We start from the raw sequence: 22,167 nt of genomic DNA on the forward strand, positions 1-22,167 counted from the left end.
GTATGTGATGGGTACTTGGTATATTGACTTTTGCATAGACCTCCCCGGCAACGGCGCCAGAAATCCTTCTTGCTACCTCTTGAGCACTGCGTTGGTTTTCCTCGAAGAGGAAGGGATGATGCAGCAAAGTAGCGTAAGTATTTCCCTCAGTTTTTGAGAACCAAGGTATCAATACAGTAGGAGGCTACGCGCGAGTCCCTCGTACCTGCACAAAACAAATAAATCCTCGCAACCAACGCGTTCAGGGGTTGTCAATCCCTACACGGCCACTTACGAGAGTGAGATCTGATAGATATGATAAGATAATATTTTTGGTATTTTTATGATAAAGATGCAAAGTAAAATAAAAGCAAAGTAAAAGCAAAAGGAAATAACTAAGTATTGGTAGATTAATATGATGAACATAGACCCAGGGGGCATAGGTTTCACTAGTGGCTTCTCTCGAGAGCATAAGTATTCTACGGTGGGTGAACAAATTACTGTTGAGCAATTGACAGAATTGAGCATAGTTATGAGAATATCTAGGTATGATCACATATATAGGCATCACGTCCGAGACAAGTAGACCGACTCCTGCCTGCATCTACTACTATTACTCCACTCATCGACCGCTATCTAGCATGCATCTAGAGTATTAAGTTAATGAAAACAGAGTAACGCCTTAAGCAAGATGACATGATGTAGAGGGATAAACTCATGCAATATGATGAAAACCCCATCTTGTTATCCTCGATGGCAACAATACAATACGTGCCTTGCTGCCCCTACTGTCACTGGGAAATGACACCGCAAGATTGAACCCAAAGCTAAGCACTTCTCCCATTGCAAGAAAGATCAATCTAGTAGGCCAAACCGAACTGATAATTCGAAGAGACTTGCAAAGATAACCAATCATACATAAAAGAATTCAGAGAAGATTCAAATATTGTTCATAGATAGACTTGATCATAGACCCACAATTCATCGGTCTGAACAAACACACCGCAAAAAGAAGATTACATCGAATAGATCTCCACAAGAGAGGGGGAGAACATTGTATTGAGATCCAAAAAGAGAGAAGAAGCCATCTAGCTAGTAACTATGGACCCGTAGGTCTGAGGTAAACTACTCACACTTCATCGGAGGGGCTATGGGGTTGATGTAGAAGCCCTCCGTGATCGATGCCCCCTCCGGCGGAGCTCCGGAACAGGCCCGAAGATGGGATCTCGTGGATACAGAAAGTTGCGGCGGTGGAATTAGGGTTTTTGCTCCGTATCTGATCGTTTGGGGGTACGTAGGTATATATAGGAGGAAGGAGTACGTCGGTGGAGCAACAGGGGGCCCACGAGGGTGGAGGGCACGCCTAGGGGGGGGGGTAGGTGCGCCCCCTACCTCGTCGCCTCCTCTTTTGTGTCTTGACATAGGGTCCAAGTCTCCTGGGTCTTGTTCGTTGAGAAAATCACGTTCCCGAAGGTTTCATTCTGTTTGGACTCCGTTTGATATTCCTTTTCTTCGAAACCCTAAAACAGGCAAAAACAACAATTCTGGGTTGGGCCTCCGGTTAATAGGTTAGTCCCAAAAATAATATAAAAGTAGATAATAAAGCCCAATAATGTCCAAAACAGTAGATAATATAGCATGGAGCAATCAAAAATTATAGATACATTGGAGACGTATTAGGGCCATTCATCAGGTGCCTTCCTTAGTGTGCCAGATGGATACCCGGTATCGGCGACGCGCCATACTTCGGCTCTTCCCACTTCAAATATTGACCCTTCGCGATTGCACGGGACGAGACAAAACAGCTTCCTCCACAACTCGAAGTGAGCCTCGACGCCCAAGAAAAGTTCGCATAAAGCAACGTACCCCGCAATGTGCAGAATAGAGACCGAAGTAAAGTTGTGCAGCTGGAGGCTGTAGTATTCCAGAAGCCCTCGGAGGAACGGATGAATTGGAAATCCAACGCCTCTTAGCAGGTAGGGGACAAAACACACTCGCTCCCCCCGGACGGATTGGGGAAGTCCTCTGCCTGAATCCCCTCATTGAAGGAAGCTAGCCCTGATCGAACATGGACTAGATCTGCATGGGGAAGGAATCCCTGCGTTTGTAACTTCGTCCAACGGCTATGAGACACGGAACACCTCTCCCACTTGCCTTTCTCTAGGCCGGGATGAGCGGAGGAGCTGGGAGCACTAGCCATGACGGAAAGGTTTCTCCTAAGCAGTCTCTTGGGATTTCTTCTGCGTAGTGCTGAATGGATCTGGGATCCAATCTCTTTAAGTAGGTGCTCTTCCTCGCATGAATGGGGTGTTATTCGCAAAAATACCCTGACTATCCACATTCACTCGACACGTGGAGGACAAAGATTATTCAATGCGCAGAAGCCAAGGAGGCGACATTGGATCAATGGCCGAACACATTACTCGAAGATCAGCGAAGGGAGAACCCGCCTTGCAATGCCGAGGACAATATGTGTGCCTAGCACCTCGCTATTGAAGACTGGTTCAGGGGCTACAAAGGAAGTCCTGGACTAAGGGGTCCTCGGGCGTCTGGCCTATTATCCTTTGGGCCGGACTGATGGGCTGTGAAGACATGAAGGTCGAAGACTGCACCGTGTCCGGATTGGACTCTACTTCACGTGGAAGGCGAGCTTGGCGACCGAAGATTCCTTCTTATGTAACTGACTCCATGTAAACCCTAGATCCTCTCGGTGTCTATATAAACCTAAGGGGGTAGTCCGGAAGGGACAACACATATACTCATTACCATACCCACATAGGCTAGACTTCTAGGGTTTAGCCATTACGATCTCATGGTAGATCCACTCTTGTAACACTCATATTCATCAATATCAATCAAGCAGGACGTAGGGTTTTACCTCCATAGAGAGGGCCCGAACCTGGGTAAACATCGGGACCCCCTACCCGAGATCCGCCAGTTTTGACACTGACAGCGCCCTTGTAGCGGATTATGGTGCCACCGCAAGGTCTTCGTGACTGTTCCTCTCTCCAGTTTCGGTGGTTTGCTCAACGGTGAGATGCAATCTATGGACCACGGCTTGATGCAAAAAAGTGGTGGCAAAAACACGTGATTGACTTCGATCGTGGTAATTCTCAAGTGCTCGATCTCTAGTTCCTGAGGGAAAAATCTAGGTCTGACATGAGTTGGTTATACCTGGCAATGGCGATGTTTTTGCGTCATTACCTTGTTGAAGGCATTGCTCGGATATGCTCACACTAGTTCTTCCAGGTGAAAACCTAGATTTTGGCCTTTGGTGATTGGATCAAGCGATGGGGCGCACATGTGTCGCTCCCTTCCTAAAGGCAATGATGTTGAAGAACATCATTGCCCTTGTGGTGTTATGAGATGGTTTGTGTGATATGGTCATTATTGTAATTTATCGATCGTGGATTTCATTGCTTCGGGGTTTTTCTTTTTCCTCATTTAGTCATAGCTTTGATCTCATATGACTTTGCTAAACGTTTTTGTGTGTGTATGCATTGAGGTTGGCTTTGTTTTGTGACGTGTTGGAACCACTTGGAAGGCAAAAAACAAAGTAGACATGCAACTAAATTTTGTCAAAAACTAGGGATGATGGATGAACATTTATATGCAGGTGACAAGTTAACTGCTAGTTGTTTAACACATCCCTATCCTTGCATGTTAATTTTCCATAGCCCGCTATTTAAAACATTGCTTTTTTTACAGCTAAAAGACTTTATTTCTCAAATACTAGATTGGTCTTTTACAATAAGATGAGAAATAAAATCAGGGATAGAATCTTCCCAAAATTCAGAGCCTACTACTAAAAGTGTTTTGCTAAAGCATCAGCCACTTTGTTAAATTCCCGAAAGCAATGATCGCATGCCATCGATGCAAACTCCACTAGCATATGATTGCATTCTGTAGTCACAGCAACGTCAGGTCCATAAGCCTCCTGTTGTTTCACAACCTCTATTGCAGTTGAGCTATCTGACTCGAGTATCAAAGAGTTGCAGCCAATCCTCTATGCTAGCCAGAATCCATTCCCTTATTGCATGTATCCCCGCAGAACCGACTGCTCAAACATGAGGCAAGAACCAAGTGGCGGCTGCTATGAAATCACCCTTGTCATCCAGAGCAACAGCTCCTGTAGCTCCAGACATTGTATCAGCACAAAATGAAGCATTGACATCACCTTCACCGATCCTCATATCGGTTTTTTCCAGATATGATCTCGCTTCCTAGTTGGACATTTTGGCATCGATGATCTGACAAAATTGGTGCAAAGAACCTTGATAGGAAGAGCGGAATGATCAGGCGCTTGTACTGATTCTCATTTCACAATCCGACGGCGCTGCCACCAGATGTACCATGCCGCAACCGCGATTAGCTCCATATTATGCAGTTCGCCGACTGAAGCTTCGGTTCTACCCAAAATTTCAATTGTTACCGAGCCCGAACGGTCTTGAGCCACTGCTCCGTTGATCTCCTCTGCTAGACCTAGGTCGGACCAGATTTCCTTTGCTCGAGAGCAAGTGAATAAACAATGCCGGATATCTTCCATCCCTATTCTGCATATAAGACACCGATCACTCGTTGGGATGTCCCGAGATGCTAAAACACCGAAACAGGGGAAAACTCCTTTCAAAATTCTCCAAACAAAATGTCTAACTTTCCTAGGTATGCAGAGGCGCCAAGCCGATTTCCCAGATAGGGTTAATTTGCATGCAACCTTGGCCATCCTGCCTATTCCAGTGGTGACCTAACTTGTGTTGGAATTCCACATGATAAGCTGATTTTACAGAGAAGGTCCCTGATCTAGTTGCACTCCAGGCCACAAAGTCATCCAACAGCTCCACCCGTAGTGGTATTTGCAGTATTCTATGGACATCAACCGGTGAAAATAAAGGATTAATGAGGGCAACATCCCACTCGCGTGTATGTGGGTCAATTAGTTCATCCACTTTACCTAGTAGTGCAACTCCCCTGGGCGTAATAACTCTCCTGTCTTCACTTCTTGGGATCCACGGATCCTACCAAATATCAATTTTTTAGCCCATGCAAACACGTAATATGCAGCCCCTTTTGAAAGTTTGAATGCCACAGACAATACTCTGCCAAGTATATGATGATTCCTTCTTTGGACCTGCACTCACAATGTCACAATTTGGGTTTAGTTCTTGCTAACCGGACAGCCGGGTTGCGGCCTGTAGTTGGGGACGAAGAGTGCTCCAGCAACCTCAGATTGGCCGTACACATTACGGGGGTTCTTTTCAGGTGAAAAAACGAAAGCAGCCGGGAGTATGCCGGGTTGCCACACACCTGACAATGATTGGTGCAGCTCACCCAGTGGGTGTGGGTGCTGAGAAGCCCCCGAGTGTTGCCCTGAAGAAAAAAATAAATAAATACGCGGCGGAGTGAAAATATGAAGCTTAAGCACGAAAGTGACTCAGCTGTTTCATGCACCTGCCGTCAGTGACATGATCTGAGTCCGCGGAGCGACGAGGTCGACTCGGCGGAGTGAAGACACATGACGCGGTCTGAGTCCGCAGAGTGAAGAGGCCGACTCAATGAAGTGATGGTGCGATGAGGTTCGAGTCCATGGGACAACGAGGACTGCTTGACAGAATGTTGGCGCATCGATATCTGAATCCGTGTAACGACGAGGTTGTCTGGGCTGTGTGGCGAAGTCGACTCAGCCTGAGTCTGCGGAGCGACAAGGTCGACTTGGCGGAGTGGCAACATGATGAGGTCCAAGTCCGTGGAGCGACAGGGCGGCCTTAACGGAGTAGCAGCGCGACGTGGTCCAACTACGTGGAGCAACGACGTCGGGTCGGTGGAGCGACAACGTTGCAAAGTCCTCGGAGGAGTCTGCCATGGAGGACTCAGACTCGGAATCGACCGTCAATGTGTCGAAAAACTTGTGTCACAGATCAGTAGCAGAAGGTCGTACGTCATGATCTCTGTGAGCCAATTAATCTGTGTACACAAAGTAGTGTATGATGGAACCAACTACTCTCTTCATATCATAATGTAAATGTAGTGTATATAATTTTTTTTAGAAGTCAAACCTCAAAAACTTTATCTGAAATGTCAAAAGTATATCATTGGATTCACCGTAGTAGTTTCATATTTTATACTTCTGGTATTGTTGATATAAATAGTTCTATCTAAAATCTTGGTCAAAATTTGCAAAATTTGACTTTTCAAAAATCTACGTGCACTACATTACGAAACAATTGGAGTATTCTTTAAAATTAATTATACGAGATATTTAATCAAGAAATAATACTCTATTGTTACTCGGCATAGCGAATGTATACAAAAAAACTAGTAGTATGATAGTGTTTTTTTTTTCATTCTTTCGAAAAGGAGGTTGAGACCCTAGTCTCCACATTATAGGATGTACACAGTCATCTTTATTAAATTATTATTCAACAGAGCTAGACAAGGAAGAGTATATTGTGATACGGGAGCATTTCGAGCTTAGGTGCTCCCGTAGCACCCAATATTTTCCCAGCTAGACAACACAAATACATGGAGCAACCCAAAGTCATCATCCCGGTGACCTCTGCCGCTACACTTATAGACCTTATGATGTGCTCAGATCCCACATCAACACACACCATCTAATTTGGTGGCCTCACCAAACTGCACTATGGTTAGCCGAGAGCACCAACCAGTCATGCAGATCCTCCGTGGGCAACACATGTGTATGCTCTAGAATCCGTTCCCGACATCTTTCACAGTTCCATCTTCAAAAGGGATCAATACATTGACATTACCAGGCCGAACTGCCGTTGATGCCACCATGCGCTCATCAATCAAGACATATACATCACCGAGACTCCACTGCACCGTACCGCTGAGACACGGCGTCGTTGACACAGTAGAAACGACGCCACTCTACCTTTGGACCCCTTGAGCCAGTACTTGCTCGAAGAACGTTGCCCCCATGACTAGGAGGGTGAGCAGCGCCAGATGCCGCAATCGCCCGATTAGGATCATAGGTTTCCCTCGGACCAAACGACCCTTCCATCAGAGTCTAGGTCCAACGCTGCCACGCCTCGGAGATCATCGCTAAAGCTCCAAGACAGTGCCTCCTAGGAGGCAAACAACGCCACACACGGCCATTGTCCGGTCTGGCAAGCCAAACCTGATGTTTCCCTCGGAGCTCTAGGAGACCACCACCATGACGATGCCCTCCAGTGAGGCTAGCGGCGCCTGTAGACGTCGCCACATCATCAACAACGGTAGTATCATAATGTGATCTAGCGCTTTCAGTAGAAATCAATTAGATCGAGTTGTGCCTTGTGGTTTTGCTTCACGCGAAGTATAGTAGCATTGGTGCTCCTTGAGTGGATCTGGTACTTGGTAACTGAGGTACTCCAGTTGATGATGACCTGCTCGGGACTTGGTGCTTTAGCTAGTACAAGCAAGCTGGCTCTTCCGATCACGGGAGTACTAGCTGATAGTTTATGTCCTCGGTACTTGATCCTTTTGCTTTCTATCTGGAGCGTAGCTGAGGACATCTTCCACATTTTATAGTTTGTTGGTTATCTTGTTATCATATATTCCCTCTGTTCCTAAATGCAAGGCCTTTTTAGATGTCTATAGACATATTCTAGAGTGTAAATTCACTCATTTTACTAAGTATGTAGTTAATAACGGAATATCTAAAAAATACTCATATTTAGGAACTTTTGCTTAGTATGTAGTTAATAATGGAATATCTAAAAAATTACTCATATTTAGGAACGGAGGGAGGAACTAGGAAAGGTCGGCGAGGGCGGACGTGGAGTATTTGCTCCCGAGCTTAAATACTCCATGATGAAAATAGTAAAAAATAGTAAAACAATTAAAATTCTGAATTTGTTTTGTGGTAAACTTTGGCAAATGTTTTGTATGATTGCAAAATTTTAGAACGAAATGAAATTAGTAGATATCATGGCAAAAAAAATCTATGCTCCAAAAATGCTAGTTTCGAAAACATTTTGGAGTGCTGATTTTGTCTTTTTGCCATGACTTTCACAAATGTTATTTCGTGATGAAAATTGTTAAGCATAAAAAACATTTGTCAAAGTTTTCCCAAAAAATCAGTTGTTTTTTTTTTTGAATTTTTACTATATTTTCCAATCTTACTGTTCATAAGGGCGCATTCGAGCTCGGGATTAGAATAGGACTTTCGAGCGAGGGCATCATTTTGATTGCTTTGTAAGTGTTTAGTACTTTTCTATGTCATGTTGGCATTTTTACTTTTACTTATCAAATTTATTGGATAATACTCAATATTTTTTACGTTCATACACTTCTGAATTGTACCTTACGGCTTATTTCACATATAAATATATGGTTATATTACTAAAAATAACAAAAATAGACCATGATTTTTTGGGTGAAATATTAAATACTACTGACACAATGGGTGAGAGACGTGATTAATGACCAACATTGATTTTTTTAATTAGTTTGAGGAATTAGTTGTGCTAAATGTATTGCTTGGGAGCAGTATGAATTTATGTCAAAAATCTCTTCTGGGGCTAATTCGTATTATTTTTGTAATCACTAATCAGCATCACCTTGTTTGCAATCGCATTCCGTCCATAATTGTAAGACGATGTGACATGCTTGTATGGTGTCCTTCATGGCGAAGCCCGCAACCGGCTCCAGCTCTGCCACCTCCCCATCCTCCCCCTCTATGGGGTCCAGTTGCTGCTCCTCCTACTCCTCCTCCGGCCCAGCGAATCCGGAGGCAGGAACGCTATGATCCGAGTGGCGCGCCTAGCCTGGATCTCCTCGAGCATCTGGAAACGACGCTCCGGCGTTAGCATAGCGTAGGTGGGTTTCTTTTGCTGGGCCATGGCGGGGCCGGACAGCGAGGGATGAACGAGGCGGATAGAGACATAAGTGGATGGGCCAAGACTGGCGGCACGAAGAAGAAGGAAGCAGATGTGGCTAGGGCCGGGAGACACCACCCGGCTTATATAGCCAGATTTTGGCCCTCGGGCGGTCAGTCTGAGCGGAGCCACACCACGTTCACACCCCACCAGAGGAGACCCCCGTCGGACTGTTGAATTTTCGGGACGATTATATGTGGGACCCGATAGTTAGTCCGACGTCGCGGTCGCGCGCGGACCGCCCCTTTTTCGCCTCCGATTTGGGCTAGATATGAGGGGTGCCAGTCAGCTGGGCATTTGTGGCCTGTTTGAGGTGCCGTCTTGCGGCGACTTTTTTACCGGCCAGTGACGAGGTTGTCCGCCCGGATGTTTAAGGTGCCCGGCTGTAGATGCTCTCACGGCCCTTATTAGCTACCACATCATTAAATAGCCCTTGTGTATATGCTATTTACTAAGAAAAAATATTCTTGATGATACATTGAGAAGAGACGCATATACAAAATTTAGGATGCATGTTTGCTGTCATGTGGGTATATACAACGGGATCAGACTGGGTCTTTGTGTTTGCATGATTTTTGTGTATGGAGTAGCTTGTTACTGCCATCCCCGCGCAATATGCCAACAGTAAATGCCTGCTGCTTATATCAGCGTGGTCAGAGGCTGGTTGTGTGTGCCACTTAGTAGTTGATGTGAAAGACTGCTCAACCTGCAAAGAAGTCATTCCAACCTCAAAATCATGTTGGGGTTCAGGATGAACCTGGAGACGTCGAGTGACGGCAAAGTCACGCAACTATTACTCTCCCAACGGTAGCCGACCCTTAAACCACTCGCATATGTCTGAACCGCGCGGTTTAGACCTGCTATGCTATCCAACACAGTCCTGCAATAGTTCGTGAGGTGGTCCGTATGACTTTCTCCCACAAATCAGAGACAAATTTAAGAGACTTTGTGGGCATCCGAACAGCAGCCACACCTGCTTCTGACCACTCTGACCCATCCAAAACCGTCCACCCTCGTCCGCGCGCGTTCCTTCCCGATGCCATCTGTCTGCATTCATGCCGCTATAGAGCGGCCACTCCATGTTAAAGTAGGCTACTGAGAGGACGCGACCTCTCACTGGTACCGACATTGAAGCGGCACGCCGGCCGAGAGCGCTGCCCGTGACGTGTCCTCGATGTCCGTGCATGTTCATTGCCGGAGACACGTTAGTGGATGGGACAAGACAAATCTACCATGCCCGTTATATGCCTCGTCCGTCTGTTCGTATGCCGCCATTAAGCAAACTCGTCAGCCGAGAAACCCAATTCAACGCCACGTATTGACACACTCGGATGCTTGGCCTTATGGGAATCCACTATTTTAAGGCAGCCACACCCGGCCTACTCCACGCCACAACAGAAGCCGTTCCCCATCCTCCTCCCATCCACCAGATCCGCCATGACAGCAGGCGGCAACGCTCTATGGGAGAGCCTATTGACGGAGCCAAAGCATTGAGCTAGCCACCCTTGCGGCCACCTGGCAGAGCCGCCTTGCCAGGAGGATTGAGACCGGCATGCAGGCAAGCCCAACCGAGGTCTCCGACGACGAGGACGACCCCATGATGGAGACGGGCTTTGATGTCACCAAACCGGAGCCCGCGCTTGTGCATGCCGGCTTCACCATGGAACAGGCGCACTTCAACGCTGCCATGGTGGAGGAGCAGCACATGTCGGCGCCTATGTCGGTGTTCCAGCAGGCGCCGGAGGAACAACGGTACAACATGTTCCTCTTAGAGCATCACCGGGTAGTGGAGCGCCAGAACGACGGCGAGCGCGCGAGTGAGGAGGCCGTCCACGCTCAAGCCGTCGCTCGTCAGGAATCGGCCATTGTGGAGGCCTAGCTACAGGCGACCGCGAACGAGAACAGCGCCAGTTGCGCCTCCTACGCAGCACCTACGAAGCATCGGGCGGCCCTGTAGGACGACGACGACGCAGGCACCACCATTTGCATCGTGGACCTCACGTCCACCAATGACGGACAAGGCGCAAGCTCCTCTGAGGATGAGTAGGGCACAGGAGGCAGTAGGGCCTTGTGTCTCATGTGGGCCGGTCCGTCTCCTTTGTTCTACTCTTCCTCATCGGAGACTGCAACTTCATGTCATCGGTCTTATCGCCAGTGGTCATAGAGACGGCGGATGAAGAACGGCGAGGGCTTGGACTCCGGACGTCGCCATAGGATAGGTTTAGGGTCGGGTTGGAACGGTTTTTTGGTTCTAAATATTCGAAATCAAACAAAAATTCATCGTGTTTGCACGAATGTCGTCCAGTATGTATGAAATCTACCGTGTTTGCATGGATTTTATCCGGTTTGTTGCCAGAGTGTTTGAAAATATATGTGGGCAATGTTAGATAGCGTCCTTCCGTATCCGTGTCTGTGGACTAATCTATCTGTCCACGAACGAATGCGGGAGGAAATTTGCACACTACCGTTAGAGATGCTCTAACGTGTTGGTGTGGACATGTTGGTACATGATGATGCATGCAGCAGCGAACGTCGAACGACGATGGATGACTCTGCCGTGCGGTACGTATCAAATACCTAACCAACATGTGCCATCACGTCGAACCATCGCAATGCGTCCACGAATCGCTCTGGGTTGGTGATGTAGTCGGCCGGACTCTGTATTGTTCTTTCATAACTTTGTGGAGCAAATGTTTGACACTATTGTGGAAGAGTTATGTCTCCGAATGATATGAAGAGTGCATCTTAATATGTTGGCTCTGAGAGACCTTGATGGAGCTTTAATTTTAGATCACGGACTTTTATTGATCATGTCTATTTTATAATTTTAATGATAAATCAGTAGCGACATATCATCTACCTTTTTATACATTAAAAGTACTCGACAGGTTAATCAGAAGAAAGAGAAATATGCAAGAAAATTATATGTTAATCATATAATGTTGCCCCTTGATTGGATGGGCCATCTATTTCTTTTAGGGAAGCGTTTCGAGACGCCGGCCGAAGCCTCGGCCGGTTGCCTCCCACTCGTACGTCTCGTTCGGTGCGGCCCATGTACAAAGCCCACGTAGCATCTATGTAGCACCCCGCAAGACACGTACCTGTCCAGTTGCTTCTATTTTTTTCCTGAGCAAAGCCAACCGCACATGCCTTATCTTCTCATCCCCTTATCCACCCGCGTCTTCGGTCTTCTTCTTCTCCAGCAGCAACACATCTTCCATGAGAGCCATCCACCAACGATCTCCTCTAGCCATGCCGCATCTCCTCCAGCCAGCGGAATCACAACCATAGCCATTGCTGCAAGCCTGCAACCACGCGCACACACTGGACGGCGAGGACGAGGCGGTGCTGCTCCTAGCAAAACTGGCATAGATTTGCTACATGCTTCAACCGGCATAGATTTTGTTACAACTGGCACGACATTTTGCTACAACTAGCGTCGCGTTTTACTACAACACACGGTCGGCGTCGCGGTTTTGCTACAACTAGTGTCGCGTTTTGCTACAACACACAGTCGGCGTCGCGGTTTTGCTACAACTAGCCTCGCTTTTTGCTACAACCGGCATAACGTTTTGCTACATCCATCACGGCCGAATTGCGAACCGCGACGGCGACGACGATGACTTTTTGCTGCAACCGTCGTAGGTATTTGCTATGTTCGGCAACAGGTTTTGTTACATCTGTTCGTCTTTAGAATGCAAATGTTGCTACCTGTAACGGCGAGCTACAACCAGCGACACCGGTTTTGAGTCATCTTTGTGGTAGCCTAAGCATCCGAGACATCGATGAAACAGTCAACATGGATGTCCGATACAGAGCTTCACCTTTTTTATTGAATGTTGCAACCGCCGCGCGAGATGCTACATCCCGCGACGAGGGATGCTAGAACCGATACTTTTTTTGCTGGAACCAAATGAAGACGACGATTTCTGCTGCCACCGCCATCGGATTTTGCTACAACCTACAAGGTTTTTTGCTATATTCATCCACGGCTGAGTTGCGACCACGCGACGGCGGCGACAAGATTTTGTTGCAACCATCATGGATTTTTGCTACGTACGACGAATTATTTTGCTACATCCATTCACGTCGGAGCTGCGATCATTCACGGCGACGGCGATGATTTTGCTGCAAGCATCGTAGATTTTTGCTACGACTGGCCATATTTTTTGCTACGTCCATTCATGGCGAGCTGCGACCTGCGGCGACTCCAAAAGCACAGCTGCGGCGACGAACGGCTGCCCGGGGACGAGGATCACGACGCCGCGGCAGCTGCGATGCTGTGGATGAGGCTTTTTCATGCTGGAACCGGCGAGGATTCGTGCTACAAGCTCCATAGATCGAATTTTTTCGAGCGCGAGTAGGTTGTGTGAGGGCGGCGAGCAGCGGCGAGCTCGGGGTCTGCAGCGGTGCTTCGGACTCGGTCGCCTGCGAGAGATTACGGCGGGGTCGACGGCGCTGCAGCCTCCTCTCGCTTCCATGTGCGACCGTGCAGTATTTTCAGGAAGAGGATGAAGAAGACGGACGAAGCAAGGAAGCACATCCGATGGCTAGCAGTCAATGTATCGCATAGAAATCGTACGGTCATTGGTTGACCGGCTGAATCGTTGTGCCAGCGCACCGGCGCATAGTAGTGCCCTTTCTTTTATTCTCTAACGGTTTGACATGTGTACCACAATGTAGTGGATCCAAAACAACTTGACACTGCCCCTCAAAAAAAAACTTGACACATGTACACATCAAGTAACATTTTTTTTAACACAGTACAGAAGCAAGTGCTCATATATATACGCGCGTACTACACTCAATCCTATAAACACACACGCACATCCTACCTCTATGAGCACCTTCGAGAGAAGGAGTCGGCATATCATCTTGAGATTTACGAAGTCACCGTAGGCGCCCATCGTCGACGGGAACGTCTCCTCTCACTGAAAGCACATCATCGAAAATTCTAAAATAAATCCACGAATAATGCAAGCAGCAGGACTTGAACCCTAATGAGCTATGGATACCACTGTCCCTCTAACCATCCAGGTTGGTTCGCACACGTCAAGTAACATAAACATGATGCACATGATTTATAATTTAGATCTCATATGCATGCATGTCAAAGAAAAGAAGATCACTAACCTAAAAAAGAGGTGACCAACTTGTCCTCGTTTAATGCCTCTATCATATATTTCTGCTTGCCTATGGATTTTTTTACGCATGCATGCACGTAAAAAAAGGAACAGATCTCTCACCTAAAAATAAATAACCAACTTGACCATGTTTACCTCTTCCATACATTCCTGCATGTGGATTTTTTTTTACGGGGATCTTGCATGCCTTTTTGACCTCACAAGCAAGGAATAATAAACGAATATGCATGCCCGTGATTGCCTGCTCAAGTTTTCATCAACTTTTCCCACATAATTTTTCTCCATCAATGGATAATGCTTGACTGCTTTGGCAAGTCTGCTCCGATCAATTCTCGCACGTAGATAAGGCAGCAGATGCTGAATTAAAAACCGCAAATACCTACTGTCGTCCTGTCGCCGACGCTATCCTGCTTGGCACGATGTTTCTCTTTCGTCCTGGGAGTCATGGTAATCAGTAGCACTGGCATAGTGTATTGTGGTTACCCATCCATGTACACGAGTCAGCATCGTCCAGGCGTGCGACTAGCGTCAAGGCCCGCAACCTAGCTAAGGTGCGTGGTGCACACAGATCTCGACGATTGCCAGGATCAACCATGTCATGAGCCACTTCACCGTCAGGTTGTCTTAGCGCTTTCATGCACTCTGTTGCACCTACTACGAGTGGCCTATACACGTTGGCAAGCTCAACTGCAAATTCTACAAGCCGGGACTCAGGATTCTGGACCCTACCCCAAATTTATTTGCTTCACAACCCTTCATTGATGCGATCCCGAGGAATTTGATGAGAATGGAAGTGTTGCATTGTCAAACCTCGCTATATCATGTAAGCTTATAGTGGCCGACCCACATCCAATCTCTCTTTATCTGTGCTGGGAGCCATAACCCTATGCTCGCCATAGTGTGTGTTGAATTATTGATAGCGTGATCCACATACGTTCGCAGGGCAAATCGGTAATCTTGGAGCCATCTCGGTTGTGGCGTGTTTGTTTGCCAGCGGCACCAACTGAGATATTCCAAATGATTCTCGGCAGCCAGTCAAGGACATAGGTGCATTCATGTCACGTACACAGAGAGAAAGCACGAGGAGGAGGAGGAGCAGAAAAAAGGACAAAATAAAGAAGCAATGATTCTCTGCAGCCAGTCAAGGCCATGCATGGAATCACATGACTACATGAGATAGAGGGGAGGGAGGGAGGCATGCAGCCAAAGCCTGTCAAGTCATATGAGCAGCATGCATGTACCTCCGGGCAGGGGGCTCATGCAAGTGCAGCTCGTGCAGGTGGGTACATGCTAACGCCCAACCCATCTGTATATGAACCATGCGTTGTAACCTAGCAGCATGAGCTTATCCTAACCCAACTCCAGGCCGTACCCACTTCCCCACCTCACAATTTGCATCCATCGGCCATGACCAATTAAAAAGTAACAAGGGATCATTCAACCGGATTAACACATCAAATAACAATAACCATAAGCTGTAATAAAGACATTCATCGAAAAACGACGAGTTCATCATTGGATATACTAATTCTCATGATAGGCTTGAAGATAACACTAATATTACAATTACGGAAATACATACTAATATGGGTGCGGAAATTGAAATGGGATACAAACAGTAAAGATACAGAAGGTCTTTATGGAGCCTCCCCAAACTTGGAACAAGCTAGGGGATCCATCGACCTAGATTTTCAGTTCAGACCGGAGAACCTCTTATTCTTCTCTTCACGAGTCTCTCTTAGATGTGCTTTGGGACCTCATACTTGTAGATGAAATCAGTCCACTAACAGGTCATTAATCTCCGGTTACGACTCTGTTGCTCCCAGACACGACATGGTTGTTCCCAGATACCGTATTGCTGCTCCCAGTTACGGTATTGTTGCTCCCGGATACAGTATGGTTGCTCCCAGATACGTTATTGGTGCACCCAGTCACTTTATTGAAACTGTTAGTTACAATATGGTTGCTCCCAGATACAACATGGTGGTCACCACTTAGAATATTGTTGTTTCCACATACGAGGGTGTTGAAGCTCCCGGACACAGTGTTGCTGTCTCCGGACATGACAATGTTGTCGTTCCCAGACATGGTGTTGTTGCGCCCAGATCTGACAGTGTTGTTGGTCCCAGTTATGGTATTTGGTTGTTCATCGAGTGCTCTTCTTTCGTGATTTACGAAAGAGGGCATGTTAATGAAAACCATACCCGATGAGCGACCCGCGGTGGCGAGGCCATTGAGCCGTAACAAACTCTTGGGTACCTCACCAACAAATGAATTATTTGAGAGATTCAAGTACCAAAGGTTGTCAAACTCACCAATCCACGACGGGATGGTGCCGACCAATATGTTGTTGGCAAGGTTGAGCGACTTGAGCTCACCACAGCTCGCGAGGCTAGCCGGGAGCCACCCAGTCAGGGAGTTTGTGGAAAAGTCAAGCGACGCAAGAAGTGGCATGTCGGAGAAGCTAACACGAGCAATCGGACCGGACATGGAGTTGTTTCTGAGGTTGAGCTCATGGAGAGAAGATAGTGATGAAAGAGACGGTGGCAAGAAGCCGGAGAAGCCATTGGAATGCATGGCCAAATGCTCTAGCGACGTGAGGTCACGGAACACGTCCGGCAAGGGGCCGAAGAAGCGGTTGGCGGACAAATCCAACAAGGTAAGGTGTGTGAGCTCACCGAGGCGTGGGCTCAGCTCGCCGGTGAGCTCGTTGGATGCGAGGGAGAGCTTCCTTAACCTGACGAGGCCGAAGAGCTCGTCTGGGATGACGCCCTCGAAATGGTTCGAGCCGAGGAAGAGCTCCTCCAGCCACACGAGGCCCGCCAGGGAGGCTCCTGGGATGTGCCCCGCGAGGCCGCGCCAGGGGAGCCGCAGCACCGTGACGCGGCCGCTGGCGCTGTCGCAGCCCACACCTTCCCAGGCGCAGCACGATGCGCCGGACCATGCGGTGCGGAGGGCTCCCCCGCCGCCGAGCTCCCCGGCGAAGCCCCGCAGCGCGCGGAGGTCGTCAGGGTGGCACGGCGTCGCGCTGGCCGCCGGCCAGAGGAACGCCACGAAGAGGAGCAGCAGGCAGCACCTCTCCATGGATGATGGATTCATCGGTGGTCTGCTATGCTATGTACTACACGAACGCAGCTACTCGGTAAGAAGCCTTGTTTGGAATGCAAGTGATTCGCAAGTGTTCTTGGCGAAAACTGCTGGGCGGTGCATCTCATCTTATAGCGTGTGCGCGCGCGTCGTAAGCATGCGTGCTGCGAGTGGTTTGGCACTGTTAGTCCGTGGCCACGGCCCACGACTGACTCCCAGTTCAATCTTGGTGTTTGTTGTGGTCTGCCGACGGAACCCGTGGGCGGCATCGACTCATGGTGGCTACAGCCCCTTCTCGACTCTAGCTGTCGTGGACAGGTTCGGCCCTAGTCCATCAAGGCTTGTGGATGTTTCCCCCTGGAACCTAGGGCAAGGCTACTGTGTACTCGTGGGTGGCATGGGCTAAAGCTGGAGTAGCCATTAAACGTGAACACCTCCGCCATAGTCCATCAGTGCTTGTCGTTGACAGGATGCTGTAGAGGTAAATTGAGTAAGAGAAAGGAGATTCCCTCATGCAAGCAGAGGTACGGCTCTTGTCACATATGCCTAGTTCAGTGATCCCGTGCGGCCACAGTTGCATTGCACAGAGAAAAGGGAGAACACAAAGAATACTTATGCAGTCGTCAAAAGTTAGGATGCACTGTGGCCCTCGTCTCATCTCATGTACACCAACCGAGATGATGTGCATTATCTCGAAAGAGACGGGTGTGACCGGCCTAGGGCACGCAAGGCTACGTCGACTGTTCTTACCCAGACTAATTCTATCCGATTATAAGAAAATTGTGGGAAAATGCTGTAGCGATATAATTAATTACTCCTTCTGTCCCAATTTGATGATGGCGTATAAAATGAGTCAAAAACTCAACTCTTTCTAAGTTTTTTTTTGTGAAAACCGTTTCTAAGTTGACCACATATATAAGAAAATAACAACAATTATAATATTGATGAAACTGATTATGAAAATATCATCGGATGCGCTTGTGTGGAGCTTTTCTATCGAAAAAAAAATCCACCCTATCATCCCCGCAAGAGGAAATCTCAATGGCCGCTAGTCACTGCACGCCGCAGACGTGCGTGCGCGTTGGTGAGCATGGCGGCAATACCCACTGCCCACGCTGCGGCTCAGCACCGTCTCCCGGCACCCTCGGTAGTCGTCGTCAATACTCGTCACAACAGTTGCACTGTCACGCTCGTCCCACTAGCCGATGTTGAACGATGTCCCCCTCGCAGTCACTCCTCCAACATGCTTCTTGCAGAATCCCCAACACTGGTTCGTATTTCAAAATCATGAAAATTTCAAAAAAAAAAGAGGTGTTAAGTTCGAGTATGCCTGCGCCACCGATCACAGGTCCAGCGCAGCTTCCCGCAATACTGGTTCGTGTGTACGGCATGCTGGTTCCAGCATCCGATGCAACTAATCGCGGCTCCTGCCCCTGCCGGTCGTAGCATGTCCGGCTATTGCTTCGAACATCCCCACCGCGCGGTCGGATCATGCGGTCACAGCACGCCATGCTACTGGTTCCAGCATCCTTGCTGCTAGTTCCAGCACCATCGCATCCCACAGTCGTCGTTGTTGCAGCTCAGGACACGGCCTTCACAGCTTCTTTGTCGGCTGGTCTCAGCACGCCCATTGCTGGTTCCAGCACCGTCGGATCCCACAGTCGTCTTTATCATAGCTCGCGGGCAACGTGGTTGCAGCTTCTCCGCTGGTTACCCGTAGCTCCGCCCACGGGGGTTGCAACTTTTCCGTTGGCTGGTCGCAACTCCGTCAACAGGGGGTCACGGCTTCTCCATTGGCTAACTGTTCGTAGCTTTTTTTGTCGCAGGTTGCAGCATTGTGGCTTGCCAGTCGCAGCTCCAACCATAGCCGGTGAAGGAGCAAAGATGCGTGGGCACATCCATGACAACTGTTGCATCGTCTAGTTTTCCATCGTCATAGTAGTGTGTGGCCATAATAGTAGCGAGCCTTGCTTTGACCTTGCAACACCAACCCCTTGTAGTCATTCCGGTAGGAGCCCGTGAGTGGAGGAGGAAGGAAAAACAATTGGCCTCAGTGTGTACGCGCTGGCGGGGGGGGGGGGGGGGGGTGAGAAGGTGACGACAGCGGAGGCAGTTGTGGCGGCGGTGGTTTTCTCCACTCCCAACGGTCACACGTGGTGTTGGATTTTGCAAGGGGAGAGCAGGACGGTGACCTGGATCTGCGCCGGGGCAAGTAGAGGTTTTGTGAGCTTTTTTTAGTTCCACAGTTCATATAAATATCCTTTCCATATATGAATTTAAAATTTGTGAGCTTTTTTAAATCCATACACATCTTATAAATTTTAAAGCTCGCAATTTTGTGAACAAAAAATCTCACGGAACTAAGAAAAGCTCATAAATAAGTTCATGAAATCTAAAGAAAGGATATGAATTCACGAATGATGAACTTAAAAATGCTCACAAATTCACGACTTTATATGAATTTAAAATTTTGTTCACAAATTTTAAAAATTATCCGTGAAATTAAAGATGTCAATGGAACTAAAAAAACCTCGCAAATTCAATGCTATCGTCTATGTTTCAAAAAATGTGCATTTTTGAAAAACTCAAGATTATTTGAAAAATGTTCATCGTGTATTTAAAAATCTAATTGTATTTAGAATAATTCTGAAACAATGATCGTCGTGCAAAAAATGGACAATGGTCGCCAATGTAACCTACCTCTGCTTTCTATGGCGGTAGCAAAAAAAAACAGATCCGGCTAAACTTTTAAAGTGGAGTGAAATCGCGCTAAACTTTTGTCAAAAGGATAAAACAGTGATTTGGCAAACCCGAAAAAAGGCTAATGATTTTGGCCCATGCTGGCGACTCCTCCTTCTCAACTCTACCCGTCCCTTCCTGTTGTCGTGGACACCCCTAGTCTCAACTAGCAGGCGAAAGGCGCGGCGGCACGCCGCGCCAATGTATGAGCCCATTGTTGACTAAATTGCAACTTAATTTGTTGGTTGATCGTGTTTAGTTTTTGTAATTGTTTAAATTGTCAGGGTCGTTGACAGAATCTGGTGAGATACATACAAAGATGAAGGGAGGAGTACAATGAAGCGGATATAGGACAAAAAGATTATACACTTCATAAAGCGAAAATAACCAGATTTTCTAGCTTGATAGCTGTCGGCACATATTATCCTCCCGTGATTGCTCACTTCCACTTGTCCACTTTTGCTTATGATGTCGAACGCCGAAAAGTATTATAGATGCCAATATACTGAATGTTATCTATCGTTCACACATTTGATTTATTCTGTTAAAGCAAATAGAATTACTCAGTGTAGTAAGAAAGGAGAGCTGAAGGCTTTGAATATACAGAAGATAATGCAAAAACAATTCACTAACCTCAACTAAAGCTGACATGCCAAGTATTTCCCATATTTTCAGCATTCACTTGATATGGCGATCAGCTGACGCGGTAACAATTAGTAGAACATTATTCCTCCTTTGGACCATACATTGTAAAGCTACCAAGTATCGATGATGAACTCTTTGTATAGAAGAGGACACTATAATCAGAACAACATATGATGAACCTTCCTTTCTTTTGAAATTCCTCGTTCAGAAGATAAGATCATGAGCCGTTCATGCATTTGAACTATAACATGTGGCAAGTATACAGTACCTTTACTACATTGTGCATACCTCAAGTAGTCAAAAAAATTCTGGTTGCATATTATAAATGTTTGCTTTGTTGTATGTGGGAATGAAATGTAGCTCGCATACTCATCCCAATCCTCAGTGAAATGGAACTCGCATATTCATCCCAATCCTTATTCAACTAGACCCTCCGAAATAAAAATCACTGAAGTAGCTAAAGTGGGAAATTTTGTTGCTCCAGAAGAGCCTCTAGTTTTGAGTCAAATTTGTGCTTAGCTGGTCAACAATGGAAAATATGTGACTATTGCTCTTTATCAACCTCACATGGCTCATAGTAGTAGTGCCATGTTTCTTTCTCTCTATGTTGGGGCATACATTTTGTTGTCCTTTCCTTCTCACAAATTGTGTTATTGAAATTGGAGTTCGGAATCAGGATGTAGATACTAATTAATCAAACTCCCGCTGAATCATTGCGTCAGTATATAACATAGAGCAAGATACGACGTATATTTAGTGCAATGGTTAATGTCTATCATCTATATTATAGTTCCAAATGAGTGACCAATTTGAAATGAATTCACGGATTTTCCCCTCATATATGTCTATCACAAGTTTTCTCATGGATATTCATTCATGCAATATTTGACAACATTTTTAAAATGATAAAACAATTATGTTAGTCAAGCAACCTCGGTAAGCTAACTATAAACTATCAGTACTATTCCACAAGGGATAAGTATCAAATTAAACATGTGTGCATGCCTCCTTTCATAGGAAATTGGCGTATTTAAATGTATATCCTACAGAATCTGAAAAATTGTAGCCTCTGAAAGTGGCCAAAGATTACTTGCACCAACACACATTGGAAGTAGGGGCGGAGGCCCCAGAGAGAGAAAAAACTGCATGTGGTCGAATAGGAGGAAGATGTTACCAGAGTTGAAGTCGGGGCCGCGGCAGTCCCGAAGTGGAGGCGGTCGGCAAGGTGGAAACGACTGAGGCAAGGTGCTGGAGCCGGGGAGTCAGGGAGACGACCGAGGTAGGATGGGCGAGGTAGGTGAAATCAGTGAGGGTCGACGGAGGGGTGTCGAGTACTGGAGGGCGGCGAGGTTGCCGACTTTGTGGTGCTGGCTCCCATGGCCAGCGGGGAGAGGCATTGGCATAGATAGCATGATGGTGAGGTGAGGTGTGAGGCCATGATTTGACGCGGTCCATCCCAAGAAATCCATGCCAGTGACCATTCTCTCCCATAGCCAGCCAGGGATAGGCATGGTGAAGTAGCCGAGGTTGGGGGCATGTGGCGCTGTGCTGCCATGGAGAGAGGCGGGGCGTCGTTAGACGTCCACGGGAAAGTCGACGCTTCTGATGCATAGGGAGGGGTGGATTTGAACCGGGAAGATGAAGAAAAGAAGAATACACGGTTGCGCCAGATCGATGCAAGAGCATAAAGTATA

At 47.2% G+C, this 22,167-nt stretch overlaps 1 protein-coding gene across 1 annotated transcript; it reads right to left on the minus strand.

Annotated features, from left to right (window-relative positions):
* Positions 1 to 15,491: 15,491 nt before the first annotated feature.
* Positions 15,492 to 17,202, minus strand: LOC123087698 (phytosulfokine receptor 2). Its single transcript, XM_044509790.1, has one exon. It carries the CDS (start codon positions 17,099 to 17,101, stop codon positions 15,797 to 15,799), a length of 1,305 nt encoding a protein of 434 aa, XP_044365725.1. The 5' UTR covers positions 17,102 to 17,202; the 3' UTR covers positions 15,492 to 15,796.
* Between the last annotated feature and the right edge of the window lie 4,965 nt (positions 17,203 to 22,167).

This window comes from Triticum aestivum, chromosome 4A (genome assembly GCF_018294505.1).
Source record: "Triticum aestivum cultivar Chinese Spring chromosome 4A, IWGSC CS RefSeq v2.1, whole genome shotgun sequence".
Classification (NCBI taxonomy): domain Eukaryota; kingdom Viridiplantae; phylum Streptophyta; class Magnoliopsida; order Poales; family Poaceae; genus Triticum; species Triticum aestivum.

Coding starts and splice junctions, on each gene's coding strand:
- LOC123087698 (XM_044509790.1), bottom strand. CDS start 17,101: ATGAATCCATCATCCATGGAGAGGTGCTGCCTGCTGCTCCTCTTCGTG.